The sequence below is a fragment of the Hyperolius riggenbachi genome, chromosome 8 (genome assembly GCF_040937935.1).
Source record: "Hyperolius riggenbachi isolate aHypRig1 chromosome 8, aHypRig1.pri, whole genome shotgun sequence".
NCBI lineage: Eukaryota > Metazoa > Chordata > Amphibia > Anura > Hyperoliidae > Hyperolius > Hyperolius riggenbachi.
The window spans coordinates 299,852,664-299,873,902 of NC_090653.1; the positions used below are offsets into that span (position 1 = coordinate 299,852,664).

The 21,239-nt window shown below is 47.7% G+C and overlaps 1 protein-coding gene across 2 annotated transcripts in view; it reads left to right on the forward strand.

The window, feature by feature from the left end:
• The window catches only part of CARD9 (caspase recruitment domain family member 9), a 113,939-nt gene extending 100,580 nt beyond the window's left edge, over positions 1-13,359 (forward strand). For both annotated transcript variants that reach the window (XM_068249232.1, XM_068249233.1), the window contains exons 10-13: positions 453-498; positions 4,592-4,644; positions 8,820-8,890; positions 13,128-13,359. In XM_068249232.1, coding sequence (XP_068105333.1) covers positions 453-498; positions 4,592-4,644; positions 8,820-8,890; positions 13,128-13,218 — 261 coding nt within the window. In that variant the 3' untranslated portion in view covers positions 13,219-13,359. The remainder of the gene's footprint in view (positions 1-452; positions 499-4,591; positions 4,645-8,819; positions 8,891-13,127) is intronic.
• The last annotated feature ends 7,880 nt before the right edge of the window (positions 13,360-21,239 follow it).

Genomic DNA, 21,239 nt, shown 5'->3' on the forward strand with positions numbered 1-21,239 from the left:
GTGTCCTGTGGTATCTGTCTATACATATATAATCATATAATACACGATCAGCCTATAATACAGTGCAGCTCCCCCTGGTGGTCAAGCCTGGATCCACAAGACTTATGAAGGTGTCCTGTGGTATTTGACTATATATAATGCATATATTACACTATCAGCCTAAAATATAGTGCAGCTCCCCCTGGTGGTCAGGCCTGGACTCCACAAGACTTATGAAGGTGTCCTGTGGTATCTGACTATACATATATAATCATATAATACACCAGGGGCGTAACTAGAAATCACTGGGCCCCCCTGCGAATATTTGGATGGGGCCCCCCCATAGGTGCCAAATAATCGTAATGGGGCAGCGTTTCACTGTAAATTAATTGTAAAGTGGGCAGCATTTTACCAGACAATCGTACTACAATTCCTATTGAATCACATGTATATATTTTCTCACTCATCATCAGATAACAACTCCAATCATATTGTGTGAGAACAAGATACAGGAGGACAGTAAGTATTCTGAAACTTTTACATCTAGTCACTGAAAGGCTATTGATTTCAATGTATACATTATTTTTACACAAATGTGTGCAGCTTACCATTGGACCAATGTAAATCAATCAATGTAAATCATCAGCTATGGTATTTAATGGTTCCATGTTCTCAATTCCCACTTTTAAAGGCCACCCGAGGCGAAAATAAACTAATGAAATAAACAATTGTACCTATCTTCCTTCTCCTAAACATGACTTTTTAATATATTCCACAGTTTTATTATAGGTTTAAATCTACTTTTAAGTTTTTAACTGTTTTATTGATTTTGATCAATGACCCATTCATTGAAGTATGCCAGAGCTAACATCTATGAACAATTGACCCTTTTTATCTATTTCCTGCTCTCAGAAGCCATTTTCTGCTAGGAAAGTGTTTAAGGGCCCTTTTCCACTGGCAATCGCTAGCATTCGCGCTAAACGCTAGCGATTGCGGTTCATAAAAAGTCAAACATTTCCCGGCGTTTGTGATCGCGATTTTGCTATGCTATGCACTGCATAGCAAAATCGCAGCAATAATTGCTCCGCTCCACTGACGTCACTTCCTGCAACGCCGCCCAGTGTATGGACGGCGTTGCAGGAAGTGACGTCAGTGGAGCGCTTGCTGGAACGCGGAAAAGGTGAGTGATCCCCGCCCGTTGTCTCTTAATCTATACGCTGGTACTTAACTATTTACAGATGGAGGGGAGCGCAGGCGAGGGAGGGGGGGGGTCCCCACCACTGGGCCCAATACCCCCTTCCTGCCCGCTACCCCTCCAGCTCGGTGCCCCCCCCCCCCCACCCACCGGAGGAGGGGGCAGTGGGGGGGGGCGGCGATTTTTTAAAATTTTGCCTCAGGTTGTAAAAAGTCTAGGGCCGGCCCTGCGTGTAATATATGCCAAATGCCAAGATAGTGTAACAGATGCATCCCAGTGAAGAGAACAGGTCTTTATCAGTGTTCAGTTAATTCTCACAAGTTTCATTTATTTACATTTCTCAGGATCTAACCCAGGCCTTCTCCCCTAGGGTTCCCTGGAACACCGGGGTTCCCTGAGTGCTCTGCAGGGGTTACTTGGCATTTCCCCCATCGTAGGGGTTGGGGGAAGTATGATAGAGGGCACACTATACTACGGGGACTTGTAGAAAAAGCATTCAGAATAATAATGTGCACATTAATTAAAAAAAGCACTAGAATCAGTGGCGTAGCAATAGGGCGTAGAGAGATTGCGACCGCATCGGGCCCCATGGGCCAGAGGGGCCGTGAGGGGCCCACCCTCAACCACAATTTTAACTCTTCATTGGTCCCTTACTGGTACTTCTACAGATGCTCTGAATAGTAGTAGTGATCCAGGGGCGTAGCAATAGGGGTTGCAGAGGTTGCGACCGCATCGGGGCCCTTGGACCTGAGGGGCCCCGAAGGGCCCTCCCTCAACTGCAGTGTTAGCTCTCTATTGGTCCTGTGCTCATAATAATGACTTCTATAGATGCTATGAATAGTGGTAATCATTAACAGACTGTTCCCCATCCTTTTCTTGCACCTCTGACACTGTAGTTGCCATTGGCAGGTTTTGGTGCGCCGTATCAATTGTTATGTATAGAGTGCTTGGGGGGCCCCATTGTAAAACTTGCATCGGGGCCCACAGCTCCTTAGCTACGCCACTGTAGTGATCGTTAACAAGCTGTTCCCTTCCCCACCCCCTTCCTGCACCTCTGACACTGTGGAAATTCTTGGCAGGTTTTGGTGCGCCGTATCACTTGTTATGTATAAAGTGCTTGGAGGGCCCCATGTGAAACTTGCACCAGGGCCCATAGCTCCTTAGCTACGCCGCTGACTAGAATCAATAAAAAAAACACTAGAATAAGGAGACATTACAATGAAGTGCCCTTAGTGACATAAACAGCTACCTGCAAGATAAATTTAGGGGTTCCTTGAGACCCACAAAGTACTTGCAGGGTTCCTCCAGGGTATGGTTGAGAAAGGCCTTTTTCACAGTGGGGCATTAAAGTTGCACATTAGAAAATACTTTACCGCAGAGTAACGCACAGCAATGCAAAGTCTGTGCGACATTCACAGTGCACACGTTGCGTTAGTGTGTAACTTGTAGCGTTATTAAAAAGTGCTGCATGCTGTGCATTTAGCAATGTATCTGTTTCGTTATGTTTGTTGCACATGCTCAGTAATGTTTTTTGTTTTTTTTTCAAAAATGTAACGCATGCGCCGTTTTCTTTCCATGCGACAAAAACGGCGCACCAAGAGACCCATAACACAGTGCAAAATAACGTCCAATTTCATAACCTACATGCGCTGCGTTAGGGGCACGTTGTGCGACTTTAACGTCACATCAAACGCAATGGGCCTGATTCACAAAGCGGTGCTAACAGTTAGCACCCTGGTGAAAAGCCCTTTATCACGCCTAAACTCAGTTTAGGCATGATAAGTTTAGGTGTGATAAGTTTAGGCGTGATAAGTTTAGGTGTGATAAGTTTAAGCACCAACTGCATTAGCACCGCAGTGCACAGCTGATCAAAAGTTTTGCGCTAGCAAAGTCTGGTGCACTTCGCATAGAGTTTAATGGCGCTGCTTTGTGTGCGGGACTTTGAACGCTATCTACACTTATCTAAACTTAGCATGCCTAAACTTATCACACCTAAACTTATCACACCTAAACTTATCACGCCTAAACTGGCTTTTCACCAGTGTGGTGCAAAGGTTATCATGCCTAAAGTCTTTTAGGTGTGATAACTGAGTTATCACCGCTTTGTGAATCAGGCCCAATGTCCCACTGTGAAAGAGGCCTGAACAATGGATGATATTAATGTTTAGTATCTACCTGGAGGAGATGGGCCTGATTCACAAAGCAGTGCTAACAGTTAGCACACTGGTGAAAATCCCTTTATCATGCCTAAACTCAGTTTAGGCATAAGTTTAGGTGTGATAAGTTTAGGTGTGATAAGTTTAGGCGTGATAAGTTTAAGCGCCAACTGGGTTAGCACCGCAGTGCACAGCTGATCAAAAGTTTTGCGCTAGCAAAGTCTGGTGCGCGAAAGGTTGCAGAGTTTAATGGCGCTGCTTTGCGTGCAGGACTTTGCGCGCGATCTAAACTTATCTAAACGTATCACGCCTAAACTTATCACGCATAAACTTATCATGCCTAAACTTATCACGCCTAAACTTAGCACGCCTTAACTGGCTTTTCACCAGCGTGGTGCAATGGTTATCACGCCTGGGGCTCGATTCACAAAGCGGTGCTAACCCAGTTAGCATGCCTAAAAGACTTTAGGCATGATAACCATTGCACCATGCTGGTGAAAAGCCAGTTTAGGCATGATAAGTTTAGGTGTGATAAGTTTAGGTGTGATAAGTTTAGGCATGATAAGTTTAGATAAGTTTAGATCGCTTGCAAAGTCCCGCACGCAAAGCAGCGCCATTAAACTTTATACGAAGTGCACCAGACTTTGCTAGCATAAAACTTTTGATCAGCTGTGCACTGCGGTGCTAACGTAGTTGGCGCTTAAACTTATCATGCCTAAACTTATCACACCTAAACTTATCATGCCTAAACTGAGTTTAGGCATGATAAAGGGCTTTTCACCAGGGTGCTAACTGTTAGCACCGCTTTGTGAATCGAGCCCTATGAGTGGATGATGATTTTGTAGATATAAAGCTGGAAAAACAAAGTCAGTGGAAATGGCACAATATATTTACTGAAATGGATTAATCATTGCGAAAGGTCTCCTCCTACAAAGGGGGGCTACAGACCCCTCCCTAAAGGTCTGAGGCCTTCAAACTTTCTCTCTTCAGATATGATTGTAAAATCTAACATTCTGAACGACAAATTTCTTTATTCCAATCGACCATAGAATCAGACCATTTTCTCCGCATTCTGCCGGGTTTTCTATACAAAAATCTGGCGGAAGGATTGCATCTGAGGTAAACTGGTACCATTATTAGGGATCTCCCAGACCTGCATCCTGTCTGTGATAAATCAGGAACGGTCTCAGTAATTTATGTGGAATTACGGTGGGGGTCGCACGGAATGCCGCTCATATACAATCTCCCTCTGTTTTCGCAGACGAGCTGCGCAGCCCCGTGGAAAATGGGGGTGTGTCCGGAACCGACAAACAGGTGAGACGCAACTTTACTGACATCTCCCCGGTTACAGCTTCCGATCAGCGCATTTCATATACTGAACAGAAAAGTAAAAAATTATGTACATGGTTAGGAGTTATACTTACCTAAGGCTTCCCTGCCCTCTTGCAGTCCCTCTGCTCCCTCTGTGTCCTTCCAGTCCCCTGCATTGTGCCATTATGATCCAGCTGGGTTTTGGACTACTGTGCTTGCACGGTCGTACGCCCCACCCAATCGCTCTCCTGTACATGGTATCGTTCTGCGCACATGCACGTCCAGTCTTAAAGGAGTTACCAGGGTAAAATGAACACAATAAGCTCTACTTACCCGGGGCTTCCTCCAGCCCCAAGCTCCCAGCATGTCCCTCGCCGCAGCTCCCTCCCAGTCCCTGATGACGTCAGGCCGACCTCCAGGTCCGCTCCTCCGACCTCTAGGCCGGCCTCCTGTGCAGTCCGCTCTGGTCCACGTGGTGGTGATTGACAGCGCCGCTCGCGTTGGCGCAGTACCTGGAGGTCGGCCTGACGTCATCGCCGGGGACCGGGAGGCAGCTGCAGCGAATGGCTGATGGCAGAGCTGCGGCGAGGGGCATGCTGGGAGCTTGGGGCTGGAGTAAGCTCCGGGTAAGTAGCGCTTATTTTGTTCATTTTACCTTGATAACGCCTTTAAGGAACTGCGCATGTGCATTAGGGCGTGATAGGGAGGTGCGCCCTAAGAGGATGGCGCATGCACAGTAGTCCGCGACTCAGCTGAGTTGTAAACTTTATGGGGCTGACAGTCAGCAGCACAACCAAGAGGGCCGCATAATTTTGTGGCGACTGTAGCGGTGAATAGCACAGCCACCATACATGATATTGTCACCAAAATTGGTACATATGTTAAAGAGAATCTGTACGGTGAAAATCTTACGTAAATAAATGTACCAGCCTGTTTCTTGTCTTCTCCTAGCCCCCTCTGCGACATTTTCGCCACTCCCAGCTACTTTTCTGGTGATAAAATCACTGTTTTATCCATTGTTTTTGTAAACAATGAAGATGGCCGCCAAACAGGAAATACATCATCAGAGCAGGTGCCTGTTTGCAGAGGCTCCTCTCAAGCCTGACTTGATTACTGGAATGTTACTCCAAGTGTTGCCTTAGCTGCTTGTCTGAGCTCTGCACTGATCTCTCTGCACTCACAGCTGTTTGGAATGTCTCAGCTCCACAAGCCATGCAGAGACGCTGGCTGTGAGCAGAGACATTGCCTGTGACTCATACAAACACAGGAGTGCCTGCAGGGGGCGTGCAGGGGGTGTGCATAACTTATCCCTATCACAGCAGAAACAGTGCATTCCTCCCTGGGTGGAAAAAGCTTGACAAAGAAAAGAAGATTAGATATATTACAGAGACAGTGCAACTAGAAAAGGCTGCAGTAAGCCAGAGCACAATAGAACAGGCATAGGAACTTACAGGATAGAAGAAATAAGGCTGAACATTTTGTTACAGAGTCTCTTTAAAGAGACTCCGTAGCAAAAATTGCATCCTGTTTTTTATCATCCTACAAGTTCCAAAAGCTATTTTAATGTGTTCTGGCTTACTGCAGCACGTTCTACTATCACCATCTCTGTAATAAATCAACTTATCTCTCTCTTGTCAGACTTGTCAGCCTGTGTCTGGAAGGCTGCCAAGTTCTTCAGTGTTGTGGTTCTGTGATGCATCTCCCCCCTCCAGGCCCCTCTCTGCACACTGCCTGTGTATTATTTAGATTAGGGCAGCTTCTCTCTTCTCTCTTATCTTTTACAAGCTGGATAAATCCTCCTCTGAGCTGGCTGGGCTTTCACATACTGATGAATTACATATGGGCAGAGCTGTCTGCACTCTGCAGTAAGAAACAGCCTGACACTTCAGTGGAAGATAGCTGCAGGGGGAAAGAAACACACAAATGATCTCTTGAGATTCAAAAGGAAGGGTGTATACAGCCTGCTTGTGTATGAATGTATTTTCTATATGTGGACATACTGTACATCAACCTACTTCCTGTTTTGGTGGCCATTTTGTTTGTTTATAAACAAACTTTTTAAAACTGTTTTTAACCACTTTTAATGCGGCGAGGAGCGGCGCAAATGTGACAGAGGGTAATAGGAGGTGTCCCCTAATGCCTAGGTTCTCAACGTGTGGTACGCGTACCCCAGGGGGTACTTCTGATGATTCCAGGGGGTACTCGGGCTTGAAAAACTTAACCAAGAATAACAAATTTAGAGTTTTAGAAAAGGATAAATCCTATTTAAACAACAGCAAATTAGTGTTTTAGCTAATTAAAAGCAATTGTAAATGCTTAGAAATTGTTTAGAACCAATTATCATATACTACGATTAAATATATATTTCTCAAGGGGTACTTGGAATAATGTTTACTATGCTAGGGGGTACTTTGCAAGTACAGGGTTTGAAAAGGGGTACATACCAATAAAATGTTGAGAAACACTGCCCTAATGCACTGGTATGTTTACTTTTGTGCGATTTTAACAATACAGATTCTCTTTAAGGGGAAGTGGGTATAAGTAAAAAATAATAATTTTTCAAAAAGACCTTGTAGTTTTTGAGAAAGATTTGAGAAGATTTTAAAAATGCAAAGGCAAAATGGTTTTAATCACCGTTTAAAAAACATTTTTCCTTTGCAGTTTGTGAGAAAATCTATTTTAAAAAGTGCAATGTCTTTTTGAAAAATTATTTTTTTTGACCTACACACACTATTTTCAACATATGCAGCAATTTTTGGTAGCAATAGCATTGTATGGAAGCTTTGTTATTAACCGCTAACATTATACCAAAATTACAAATGATTACAATTACAGATTACAGTCATTAAGATTTGCCCCACAATTTTGCATCGTAATTGCAAATTTTGATGCAAAATTACACCTATGCGAAATCTGTGCTTATCAATAATCGTGGGCTAAATGTGCAGTACAGCTCGCTTCCTGTCCTCCCTGGATTCAGCTGGTGGGCGGGTCGGTCAGGTGTGACCATGTGACACCCATAGTAGGCAGTAGGAGCACCAAAGATGCCAGACTACATAATCCAGCATCTTCTACATTACAAACGAAACCGTGGGGCAAATTTATCAAAACCAGTACAAAAACAAAAATTGGGCATGTGTGAAAGAACTAGGCAAATGTGGAGCAGCTGCTCAGAGCGACCAATCAGAATCCTCCATTTAGCCATTTGCTGTAGTCTTGCTCCAATAATGTTCCAACTTTCCGTGCGCTGGTCTTAATAACAGGGTTCCTATGTGTTTACATGAGGAGGCGGGGCTTGCAGCTCACAGGAAGTAGTCAGTGAGTGAAAAAAACTTTTATTTTACCTCATTTTTTTACATTTAAGGGTTAAAATAGCCACTTTGTCCATCTGTAAAGGACCTGCAGTCCCTGAGCAGGAGATGGTGGAAGGCAGATAAGAAATCACCTCATTAGACTTAATTGACCACAAACAAACCCCCATTGTACTTCAAACAGAAAACATCAGTTACAGTTGAAGAATTTCACACCTAGCCTGGATAATGCCAGTTGTAAAATAGCAGAGGGTTGAGCTTCTGAACAATGGCAGCCCTTGCAGCTATTTGAAGCCAGGAGCTGCTCAGTTCCCTTTAAAGAGGAACTCCAGTGAAAATAATTATGTATAAATGATTTAGTTAGTGTTTGCCCGTTGTAAAATCTTTTAAATCCCTGATTTACATTCTGACCTTTATTACATGGTGATATTTTTACTGCTGGCAGGTGATGTAGCTGCTGCATGCTTTTTTGGCAGTTGGAAACAGCTGTAAACAGCTATTTCCCACAATGCAACACGGTTCACAGACAGGAAACTGCCAGGAGTATGTACTCAGAGTTTCTTGTGGGAGGGGTTTCGCCACAATATCAGCCATACAGCGCCCCCTGATGGTCTGTTTGTGAAGAGGAATAGATTTTTCATGTAAAAGGGGGCATCAGCTACTGATTGGGATAAAGTTAAATTCTTGGTCGGAGTTTCTCTTTAAGCCTGTATGGATAGGTGCACAGAATATTTTCTTGTAAGGCTCACAGTTGTTGCGTGTAAATTACACACATCCTGATTGCTATGAGAATTTGTTGATTGTTGGTAGTATGTAGCTGGGCTATGAAGCATGTGTAACGATTATTGATCTCCGGTTTCCACGCAGGTGCACAGACTCCTGAACAGCGGGCCCCTGAAAGCCAGGAGGAAGATTGGGGGCTTTGAATATAAGCGCAGGTAATGAGCCCAAATCCTTTATTACATCTCTATTATGCATTGTGTGTGGAGGTGATCTGATCACCGACAGCTCATATATACCGTCAGTGACTGTGTACGCCTGTAATATAAGACTCTTCTCATCTGCCAGCTGCCTGCTGTCGCCTAAAGCAATCGTGTATATACCTTACACATACCTCAGATTATTTACAGTTACTGCATTTTTTGGACTATAAGACGCTATATAAGACGCACCTAGGTTTAGAGGACAAAACCAGGGGGAAAAAAATACTAAACCTGGTGCATCCATTATGCCCCCTTTGTACCTAGTGGCTCCTTGTACCTCTTGTGTCTTCCCTGCGTCCTCCTCTGTCCCCTCCTGTGTCCCCCATGTGTCCGCCTTGTGTCTTCCTCAATGCCCCTTTGTCCCCGTGTCCTCATTCTTCCTCTGTCCTCCTCTACATGGGCACAGAACAGGGAGTCCCTGACATTGCTGCGGGTTGGAGTTTGGTATTGGCAGACGTTCACAAGTCAGGAACTCGCTGCATTTGGACTATAAGACGCAGTGACTTTTTCCCCCAAACTTTTGGGGTAGAAAAAGTGAGTCTTATAGTCCAAAAAATACAGTACCTCTTAAAGAGAACCAGAGATGAAGCACCCTCTTGTATTTTACCTTATAAATCAGTGGGAACATGACAGTAAACACCTAATCTGCCCTTTGTTTCATTGTTCTCTGTGTAATCTGACCGTTATCACCTCTGATAAGAATCCCCGACTGAGCAGTCAGGCTGCTCCGTCTAGCTTTGCTACAGAAAGATTATAGCTAAGTCTGTCTTCTGTGGTGTTATTTCAAGCCCAAGCCTGCCCCCTTGTGGCTTTGCTATAATGACTCAGCAATAATCATTCCCAGCAAAGCCAGATTTAATTGCTCAGTCTGGGATTCTTGTGACTGCTGATAACAGACACTTTTAGCAGTGAGGAGGAAACAGAGAGCATGGTAAGTGTTTTCTCTAATGTTCTTACTGATATACATGGTAAAATACACAAGGGTGCTTCCTCTCTGGTTCCCTTTAAAGAGAACCAGAGATGAAGCACCCTCTTGTATTTTACCTTATAAATCAGTGGGAACATGACAGTAAACACCTAATCTGCTCTTTGTTACATTGTTCTCTGTTTAATTTGCCTGTTATCACCTCTAAGATAAGAATCCCGACTAAGCAGTCGGTCTGGCTTTGCTACAGAATAATTATAGCTGAGACTGTGTTCTTTGCTGTCTTCAAGTCCAAGCCTGCCCCCTGCTGGCTTTGCTCAGGAATCATTATAGCTGAGTCATTATAGCAAAGCCAGACTCAATGCTCAGTCCGGGATTCTTATCTCAGCTAGATAACAGACACTTTTAGCAGTGAGGATGGAACAGAGAGCATGGTAAATGTTTTCTCTAATGTTCCCACTGATTTCTATGGTAAAATACACAAGGGTGCTTCGTCTCTGGTTCACTTTAAGGACACGTTTCTAGGATTGAGCGAAGTCATCACCGGCTCTTTCACAAGATTTTTATCAAACCTCTGATTGGTTCGTGAGAATCTCACAAATCAGGTTTGCAAAACTGGCATATTTGATTTGAAAAACGATCATATCCAGAAGCTAAAATTATTCTCTTAGGGCTGGTGCACACCGAGCGGCTTTTTGGGCGTCTTCAGATCCGCTTGCGGCTGCGGATCTGCTTGGTCAATGTATCTCAATGGGGTGGTGCACACCAGAGCGGCAGGCGTTTTGCAGAAACGAAAAATGCCTGGGTGAGGCATTTTTTGGATTGCGGATGCGTTTCTGCCTCAATGTTAAGTATAGGAAAAACGCAAACCGCTCTGAAAAACGGCAGTTCAGAGCGGTTTCCCAGGCGTTTTTGTTACAGAAGCTGTTCAGTAACAGCTTTACTGTAACAATATATGAAATCTACTATACTGAAAACCGCAGCAGCAATCCGCAAAACGCTAGCAAAACGCCTCATAAAAATAAAAAAAAGCGTTTAAAAATCTGCTAGCGTTTTGCGGATCTGCTAGCGGGTTTTGGTGTGCACCAGCCCTTATTGTTTTAGTTCTTTAATTTTTATGGAAAATCCTTGAAGTATATTTACATACCATCCCCCTCCCCCCCCCCCCCCCCTCTGGCAAAAGAATTGAAATTTGCCCGGGGTTTCCTACTGGTCATTATATTATCAGTAACCGCGGAGGTAAATGTACTGCTCTTGCCAGATATTTATGCACAGCTGCAAATCTGGTGGGTAAAGCCCGGTACACACTTTCAATTATGATTGGCCAATCACTGACCTAGTATGAGCAGATTGTGTAGGTAAGCTCTCATATTATATGGAGGTGGTAAAATCGGTCAGTGATTGGCCAATCATAGTTGAATTTGTGTACCAGGCTTAAAGAGACACTGAAGCGGGGAAAAAAAATGATACAATGAATTGGATGTGTAGTACAGATAATTACTAGACCATTAGTAGCAAAGACAATATTCTCATATTTTTATTTTCAGGTATACAGTGTTTTTTTATAACATTGCAGCATTCTCTTAAATTTGCAGTTTACACACTACTCAGCATTCTATATGATTTTACAGAGCAGCCCAGTGAACTTTTGAACTGTTCTCTGCAGGAAAAAAAAAACAATACAGTGACTGACACTTGAGATAACAAGCTTCAGAAGACAGAGCTCTCTGAGACTTTGAAAGTGGTGGAGCTCAATGGCTCTTTTGCATAGATAACAACTGGAGTTTCTTAACTCTTCCTGTACTGGAAACAATATTTGACTTATGTCTCTGCTCCTAATGTTTTATTTCTTAGCTGTACTACACTGAAGTGAAATGTATCCTATAGCCTGGTACTCGCATCCACTTTTGATTGACCAATGATTGGCCAAAAACTCTTTTTTTTTTTTTTTTAGTCTTAAGTAATCATTTAAGGCCTCTTTCAGATGGGCATCAGACAGGCAGTGAATTCACCTCCTGTCAGCTGCTCTCCTGCACTAACTTGTTAGCACTTAGTACTGGGGGAGGACAGGCGACCGCACCATGGAGTCACATCTAAGCGCTGCCGTCTGATAACATCACCACATGTCGGTACTTGACACACTAAGGCCTAGTGCACACCGAGCGGTTTTTGGAGCGATCCGCCGGCCGCATCTGCCTGTAAAAACGCTTGTCTAATGTATTGCAATGGGATGGTGCACACCGGCGGTTTGAGGTTTTTGCCAAGCCGCAAACGCGCCTCCTGCTGCGCGTTTGCGGTTTTCTGAAGCGTTTCGTCCTCAATGTAAATTATAGGAAAAACGCAAAACCGCTCTGAAAAACACTACATCAGAGCGGTTTGCCAGGCGTTTTTGTTACAGTAGCTGTTCAGTAACAGCTTTTACTGTAACAATATGTGTAATCTGCTACACAAAAACGCACCCAAAACCGCTAGGTATGTTTAGAAAACCTCTCTATGCCTAGAATCGCTCTGAAATCTGCTCCCAAAACCGCTAGCGTATTGCGGATCTGCTAGCGGTTTTGGTGTGCACTGGGCCATAGTGTTACAACAGCTGCAATTCTACATTTGCACCCAAATTGCACTGGTAGGCGGCAGATAGGAGACTGAACTGCTTGGCAAGCGCAAAGGTCAGCCTCCCGCCTGAGGCCTGGAACCCGCTACAAACCGCAAAGCACAAGCGATAGCTTTGTAAATCAGCATTTTGTAAGAGATTTCATGAGCATTTTCCGGCGATTTTGGTAGCGATTTTAAAAAGTGTCAGCTTTATGCCAGCGATTGCGATTAGTGATTTTAATTATGATTGGTTGTTTCAATTTATTTTTTTTACAGTTTGCAGTAATGTAAAATCGCACACAAATCGCTATGTGTAGCAATTTATAAGCGATTTGCCAGCATTTCAATACTTTACATTGAAGCGTGAACGCTCCCAAAATGCTGCATGTCCTGTGATGGTGATTTTGCTGATCACAATCGCTACTGTGGAATTGGTTATATTTATTTACATTGGCAGAACGTTTAGGGAAATTGCTAGTGATTTAAAGCAATCCCTAAACGATCAAAAAAGCACTCTAGTGGTACCTCTCAAGTCAGTAATTTACCTCATTAGTCAGTATTTTCACTGTGAATTGGCATTTCATTAAATGTTGGTTAAAATCAGCAGCTCTCTGCTTTATCGAATGTGCTAACGCTGTGTGGATTGAAGCCGTTTTGTCTCATTTTGCTTCTCAGAATTAAAGCCCTGAAATACAAGAATTCGAGGCAGAACGAGGAGGTGGACGATGGCTGCACATCCGAGAGCGAGACGGATGTCACCCCGTAGAGAGATACGCCCGGGACACGACCGCATGGCGGGCGCGGCAATACGCTGCCTCCTCATTGGATGGATATTCTGGGTGTGACCCCCCCCCCCCCTCATGGACTCATCCCCTGCCACTGCCGGCCGGGTACTGCTGGACTAAGCTTTATCAAACACTTTATCAAACGCTTGCTAATTTACCTCATGGGTAAAATCTAATTTTGAATTCACTAAGGTGTTATAGATCGAATGTTTTATCGATAAAACGTAGTGGGATGTGGGTGTCAAAAACACCCTCTAGTGAAAAGATACAAAAGACAAAAGTGGGAGCCCAATGGTGTAGTATGTCAAAAACAATGGAACGTAATAAAAGTAAGACACTACTCACAAAGGTGGGTTGCAGGGGGGCAGCCTCAGAGGCTCCCTTTGCTGAATCTGTCATTTAGTTTGGCACTGTTATTGGCCTGAGGAAGCGGGCTCTGACCCGCGAAACGCGTTGCCTGTGCTACTAATAAAAACCTTTGTAAAATACAAAGATTTTTTCGTCACTGAGGTAAGCTACCTCAAATTTATTTTCTGTTTTTTAAACTGCTTTTTATTACAACAGGGCGCCTATTATACCTTTATTGTGTTATCGATAAAACGTTCAATAAATCTATAACACCTTAGTGAATTCAAAATTAGATTTTACTCATGAGGTAAATTAGCAAACGTTTGATAAAGTGTTTGATAAAGCTTAGTGAATTGGGGCCTGTGTGTGTGGGGTGCAATCTGAACGTTTTGCACAATGCGTAGCAGGGGCAACGTTAGCGCAATTACGTCTCCAGATAATTAGCGCTTCTGTATTCTGCTAGCAGCGTTCTACGATCTGCTTCTGATCGCTTGTGAATCGAAAAACGCTAGCCAGGGGCGTAACTAGGCCCCACCGGGCCCCTCTGCAGAAATTCTGAGAACCCCCCCCCGTTTTGGGGGGCTGGAGGGGTCGCAGCATGAGGGGAAAGCCATCGCCACAGTCGGCGGGGAGGGTGGACGGTCCCCACCCTACCTCACCTCGGGGCTCTCCCCTCTGCGCTCCCCTCCAGCTTAATGAGTGTCCGGGCAGCGGCTGATACATACCTTCCGTCTTCCCTGCGCTCCAACGTGCGTTTCTCACTCTAGTCCCTGACGCGACTTCCTGTTTTAGGGGGCAGGGCTCGCACCCCCTATTGTTACATCAGTGACGCTAGCTACGTAAAAAAATAATGGAATTCGCAGCGAACGTTCCCGTTACTGCAATGCGTTTGCCATTTTCCTGATTGCAGTTGTCCTCTTCTTGCATTTTTCTTGCGCAGGAAAATCAACCAGCAATCGCAAGTATGTGATGAGAATTTTTTCCTGCAATCTTGCAATTCAAAATATTTTCCTCCCTCTGTGAGGTTTTGTTCACATCTAAAATCTGGCATGTGACGCCAGCGATTTTCGATTTTTTTTGCACGTTTTTTTTCTTCCCGGCATTTACCTGCGCACTTCGTTTTTGTGTAAATCGCTTTTGCAGAGCGCTTTTGTTTTTTCACTTCCTGGCACAAGTCAGGCAGTGAACTCTTTGACCTGGAAATGAATCAATACAATGTATTAGCGTGAACGCAATCGCCGCACAAAGCGATTTTGTGAGTGTTTTGCATTTTTCCTATACCTTCCATTGTAGCAAAATCGCCCTAAAAATGGTACAGGCAGCGCTTTGCGGAAACTAACTGCTCAGATGTGAACTTTATCATAGGGAATCAATGCACAAGCGGTTTCAGGGCGATTTTGCAAATCACCGGCGCTTGAAAAATAGTGAAAACGCTCTAGGTGTGAACAAACCCTTACCTCTCCAGTTGCAATTCGCAGATGCAATCGCACCATACACCCATTGGATTGCGACGGAATTGTGGAAGTGGAAATAGGAAGGAACACATTTGCAGTGCAATTGCATTTCTTAGTGGAAACTAACACATATTACCCTGTTAGCGCCCTCACCCGCAGGGTAATATGGGCGGAGCCATGGTGCAGTGCGATCGCTCTGCCCCGGGCTCTCCTGCCGCAGGACGATCGCCTTGCATAATATGTGAAACCAGCCTCAATGTTACATAGTCCTGATATATCCCAACACCCATTTTGAATATTTTACATTTATATTATTTATATTTTATTACTTGTCCCGGAATTCCCAACAGAAGTGGTAGAAACCCATCTCTCTGCTTTGGCTTTTCTGGAGGCTGCACAATAACAGCAGTAAGAAGACCCCCCCCCCCCCCCCCAATTAAACAGAACACCATAAAAGTCATGATTTTCCACTGTTAAAGGATACCCGAGGTGACATGTGACATGATGAGATAGACATGTGTATGTACAGTGCCTAGCACACAAATAACTAGGCTGTGTTCCTTTTTTTCTTTCTCTGCCTGAAAGAGTTAAAGATCAGGTATGTAAGTGGCTGACTCAGTCCTGACTCAGACAGGAAGTGACTACAGTATGACCCTCACTGATAAGAAATTCCAACAATAAAACACTTTCCTAGCAGAGAATGGCTTCTGAGAGCAAGATAGAGGTAAAAAGGGGAATTTCTTATCAGTGAGGGTCATGCTGTAGTCACTTCCTGTCTGAGTCAGGACTGAGTCAGCCACTTACATACCTGATATTTAACTCTTTCAGGCAGAGAAAGAAAAAAAGGAACACAGCCTAGTTATTTGTGTGCTAGGCACTGTACATACACATGTCTATCTCATCATGTCACATGTCACTTCGGGTATCCTTTAATAACTCTGCAATGGAGGTCTGGTTGGAAAATGTTATACTTTATATAAACTTGTCATGTGGTGGCACGAGTGACATCACAGATCTGCGGATAACTTCCTGCAATATCCACCGAGTTCAGCGCCGTCTGTGCCTCCCATAGCCACAATTTATAAAGTTTCACCGGCACCCAAATAGCCCACTAAGCGATGTATAAACTAGTGAAGCAGGAATTGTCATGGTATAGCGTCCAGCTGTTGCCTGGATACAAGGACACCCTGATAAGCACATATGGAATACTCATGGTAAAAAAAACAAAACCTAGCTTTTGCCTAGATACAAGAACATCCTGATCAGCATAGCTGTTACTCTCATGGTAAAATGCCTAGTTGTTGCCTAGATACAAGGACATCTTGATAAGCATTACTGGAACTCTACATGGCAAAAACACCCAGCTGTTGCCTAGACACAAGGACATCCTGATAAGCATAGCTGTGACTCTCATGGTAAAACACCCAGCTGTTGCCTAGATACAAGGACATTCTGATAAGCATAGATGGGATTCTAGTGGTAAAACGTGGATTGTTGCTTAGATACAAAGACATCCTGATAAGCATAGATGGGATACTAGTGGTCAAACGTAGATCTGTTGCCTAGACACAAGGATATCCTGATTAGCATAGCTGTGACTCTCATGGTAAAATGTTCATCTGTTGCTTGCCTTTCCTGGTGGTCTTTTGAGCTGACCTATGAGGAGAGGGAAGCGCAAGAGGCATTCTCGGGACAAGTTGAGGAGAAGCTTTCCTCTAGTTGGTCTCTCTGGAGATACTGCAGCCCTTTACACATTATAATGGTATACTACGTGTGTGAGGCGTGCGACTCGACAATGCCATATCTTATACACTCTATTTATTTATACGACTGCGAGATCGATCTCGCCAATAATGTGATCTGAGTTTGATGCTCCTTCAAAGACCCTGTCCACATTTTTATTTTACAAAATATCATAAACAGGGATGGGCGCGGCCCAAGTTTTTTTTTTTTTTTTAATAATTCAGTGTTATTCAAAATTATTTCATTTTCAACAAATTACCATAAATGGCAGTAAATACTAACTGCAGAAGTCAGGGAATCACTGTACTCCACATCTGTTGCCAGTGAATTTGTACTATAATCGAGTAAGTGGATAGCGCCCCCTGTATGCCATTCCAGGTATGGTGTCTTCCAGCAAGCACTCCAAGTACAAAATAATTGTTTATTGACCCGAGAATGTAATAGTTATCACTGGAGATACCTTGGCACAACTTACAACTTTCTATCCGTGGTGGACACAATCGCCCTTCTTCAAACCACTCTTTCTCTTGGATGATATTTTTACATCTTGCCAATAAAATGCCCTTTTGGCCACCAGCAGCACTTTTTGGTACTTTTGGTACTTTTTCAATTCCAGCATGCTAAAAAAGTTATTATAAGCAGGATGTAAAAAAAAGTATTGCCTATGAGAAAGCTTAGGAGGAAAGCTGACCTGAATAAGGGTCTATATGCAGAGTCTGTGTGGCTGATGAGTGGCTGAGGATAATGTGTACTGTGCACATAGCGCACAAGGCTATTTATTAATCCTGATGAAATGGTCTTTGTGATCACGAACATAGCCGGTTCTCTCATGTTGAATGGCCCCAAAGACCACAGTGGGCTGCATTGCGTTACCTATGTCAGCGGAAACGCAAGTAATCGGGAAAGCAGCGCTGCACGTTATCTGCACATTGTGTAGCTGTTAATGTGCGCGTTTTGCGGTTTACGATATCGCACGCCGTTAGACCACAACACACCCACATTACAAGGTGGCCATGACAATGTACTGCAACACACCACTGTAAGCAGGGCCCGAGAGCGACGCACCACTGTGAGCAGGGCCCGAGAGCGACGCACCACTGTGAGCAGGGCCCGAGAGCGACACACCCCTGTGAGCAGGGCCCGAGAGCGACGCATCACTGTGAGCAGGGCCTGAGAGTGACGCACCACTGTGAGCAGGGCCCGAGAGCGACCCACCCCTGTGAGCAGGGCCCGAGAGCGACCCACCCCTGTGAGCAGGGCCCGAGAGCAACCCACCCCTGTGAGCAGGGCCCGAGAGCAAACCACCCCTGTGAGCAGGGCCCGAGAGCAACCCACCCCTGTGAGCAGGGCCCGAGAGCAACCCACCCCTGTGAGCAGGGCCCGAGAGGGACGCACCCCTGTGAGCAGGGCCCGAGAGGGACGCACCCCTGTGAGCAGGGCCCGAGAGCGACACACCCCTGTGAGCAGAGCCTGAGAGTGACGTACCCCTGTGAGCAGGGCCAGAGAGCGACGCACCACTGTGAGCAGCGCCTGAGAGCGACGCACCACTGTGAGTAGGGCCTGAGAGCAAAGCAGCCCTGTGAGCAGGGCCCGAGAGCAACGCAGCCCTGTGAGCAGGGCCCGAGAGTGAAGCACCACTGTGAGCAGGGCCAGAGAGTGACGCACCCCTGTGAGCAGGGCCCGAGAGCTATGCACCACTGTGAGCAGGGTTTGAGAGTGACGCACCCCTGTGAGCAGGGCCCGAGAGCGACGCACCCCTGTGAGCAGGGCCCGAGAGCGACGCACCCCTGTGAGCAGGGCCCGAGAGCGACGCAGCCCTGTGAGCAGGGCCAGAGAGCGACGAACCACTGTGAGCAGCGCCTGAGAGCGACGTACCACTGTGAGTAGGGCCCGAGAGCAAAGCAGCCCTGTGAGTAGGGCCCGAGAGCAACGCAGCCCTGTGAGCAGGGCCCGAGAGCGAAGCACCCCTGTGAGCAGGGCCCGAGAGCGAAGCACCACTGTGAGCAGGGCCCGAGAGCGACGCACCTCTGTGAGCAGGGCCCGAGAGCGACGCACCACTGTGAGCAGGGCCCGAGAGCGACGCACCTCTGTGAGCAGGGCCCGAGAGCGACGCACCACTGTGAGCAGGGCCCGAGAGCGACGCACCACTGTGAGCAGGGCCCGAGAGCGACGCACCCCTGTGAGCAGGGCCCGAGAGGGACGCACCCCTGTGAGCAGGGCCCGAGAGGGACGCACCCCTGTGAGCAGGGCCCGAGAGTGACGCACCCCTGTAAGCAGGGCCCGAGAGTGACGCACCCCTGTAAGCAGGGCCCGAGAGAGACACACCCCTGTGAGCAGAGCCTGAGAGTGACGTACCACTGTGAGCAGGGCCCTAGAGTGATGCACCACTGTGAGCAGGGCCCTAGAGCAATGCACCACTTTGAGCAGGGCCAGAGAGCGACGCACCACTGTGAGCAGGGCCCTAGAGTGCCGCACCACTGTGAGCAGGGCCCTAGAGCGCCGCACCACTGTGAGCAGGGCCCTAGAGCGCCGCACCACTGTGAGCAGGGCCCTAGAGCGACGCACCACTGTGAGCAGGGCCCTAGAGCAACGCACCACTGTGAGCAGGGCCCTAGAGCGACGCACCACTGTGAGCAGACCCAGAGAGCGACGCACCACTGTGAGCAGCGCCTGAGAGCGATGCACCACTGTGAGCAGGGCCCGAGAGCAAAGTAGCCCTGTGAGCAGGGCCCGAGAGCAACGCAGCCCTGTGAGCAGGGCCCGAGAGCGAAGCACCACTGTGAGCAGGGCCCGAAAGCCACGCACCACTGTGAGCAGGGCTTGAGAGCGACGCACCACTGTGAGCAGGGCCCGAGAGCAACCCACCCCTGTGAGCAGGGCCCGAGAGCAACCCACCCCTGTGAGCAGGGCCCGAGAAGGACGCACCCCTGTGAGCAGGGCCCGAGAGGGACGCACCCCTGTGAGCAGGGCACGAGAGCGATGTAGCACTGTGAGCAGGGCCCGAGAGCGAAGCACCACTGTGAGCAGGGCCCGAGATCGACACACCACTGTGAGCAGGGCCCGAGAGCGACGCACCACTGTGAGCAGGGCCAGAGAGTGACGCACCCCTGTGAGCAGGGCCCGAGAGCTATGCACCACTGTGAGCAGGGTTTGAGAGTGACGCACCCCTGTGAGCAGGGCCCGAGAGCGACGCACCCCTGTGAGCAGGGCCCGAGAGCGACGCACCCCTGTGAGCAGGGCCCGAGAGCGACGCACCACTGTGAGCAGGGCCCGAGAGTGACGCACCCCTGTAAGCAGGGCCCGAGAGCAACGCAGCCCTGTGAGCAGGGCCCGAGAGCGACGCACCCCTGTGAGCAGAGCCTGAGAGTGACGCACCACTGTAAGCAGGGCCCGAGAGAGACACACCCCTGTGAGCAGAGCCTGAGAGTGACGAACCACTGTGAGCAGGGCCCGAGAGTGACGCACCCCTGTAAGCAGGGCCCGAGAGTGACGCACCCCTGTAAGCAGGGCCCGAGAGAGACACACCCCTGTGAGCAGAGCCTGAGAGTGACGTACCACTGTGAGCAGGGCCCTAGAGTGACGCACCACTGTGAGCAGGGCCCTAGAGCAACGCACCACTGTGAGCAGGGCCAGAGAGCGACGCACCACTGTGAGCAGGGCCCTAGAGTGCCGCACCACTGTGAGCAGGGCCCTAGAGCGCCGCACCACTGTGAGCAGGGCCCTAGAGCGCCGCACCACTGTGAGCAGGGCCCTAGAGCGACGCACCACTGTGAGCAGGGCCCTAGAGCAACGCACCACTGTGAGCAGGGCCCTAGAGCGACGCACCACTGTGAGCAGCGCCTGAGAGCGATGCACCACTGTGAGCAGGGCCCGAGAGCAAAGTAGCCCTGTGAGCAGGGCCCGAGAGCAACGCAGCCCTGTGAGCAGGGCCCGAGAGCGAAGCACCACTGTGAGCAGGGCCCGAAAGCCACGCACCACTGTGAGCAGGGCCCGAGAGTGACGCACCCCTGTAAGCAGGGCCCGAGAGCAACGCAGCCCTGTGAGCAGGGCCCGAGAGCGAAGCACCACTGTGAGCAGGGCCCGAGAGCGAAGCACCACTGTGAGCAGGGCCCGAGAGCGAAGCACCACTGTGAGCAGGGCCCGAGAGCGACGCACCACTGTGAGCAGGGCCCGAGAGCGACGCACCTCTGTGAGCAGGGCCCAAGAGCGACGCACCACTGTGAGCAGGGCCCGAGAGCGACGCACCACTGTGAGTAGGGCCCGAGAGCAACCCACCCCTGTGAGCAGGGCCCGAGAGGGACGCACCCCTGTGAGCAGGGCCCGAGAGGGACGCACCCCTGTGAGCAGGGCCCGAGAGGGACGCACCCCTGTGAGCAGGGCCCGAGAGTGACGCACCCCTGTAAGCAGGGCCCGAGAGTGACGCACCCCTGTAAGCAGGGCCCGAGAGAGACACACCC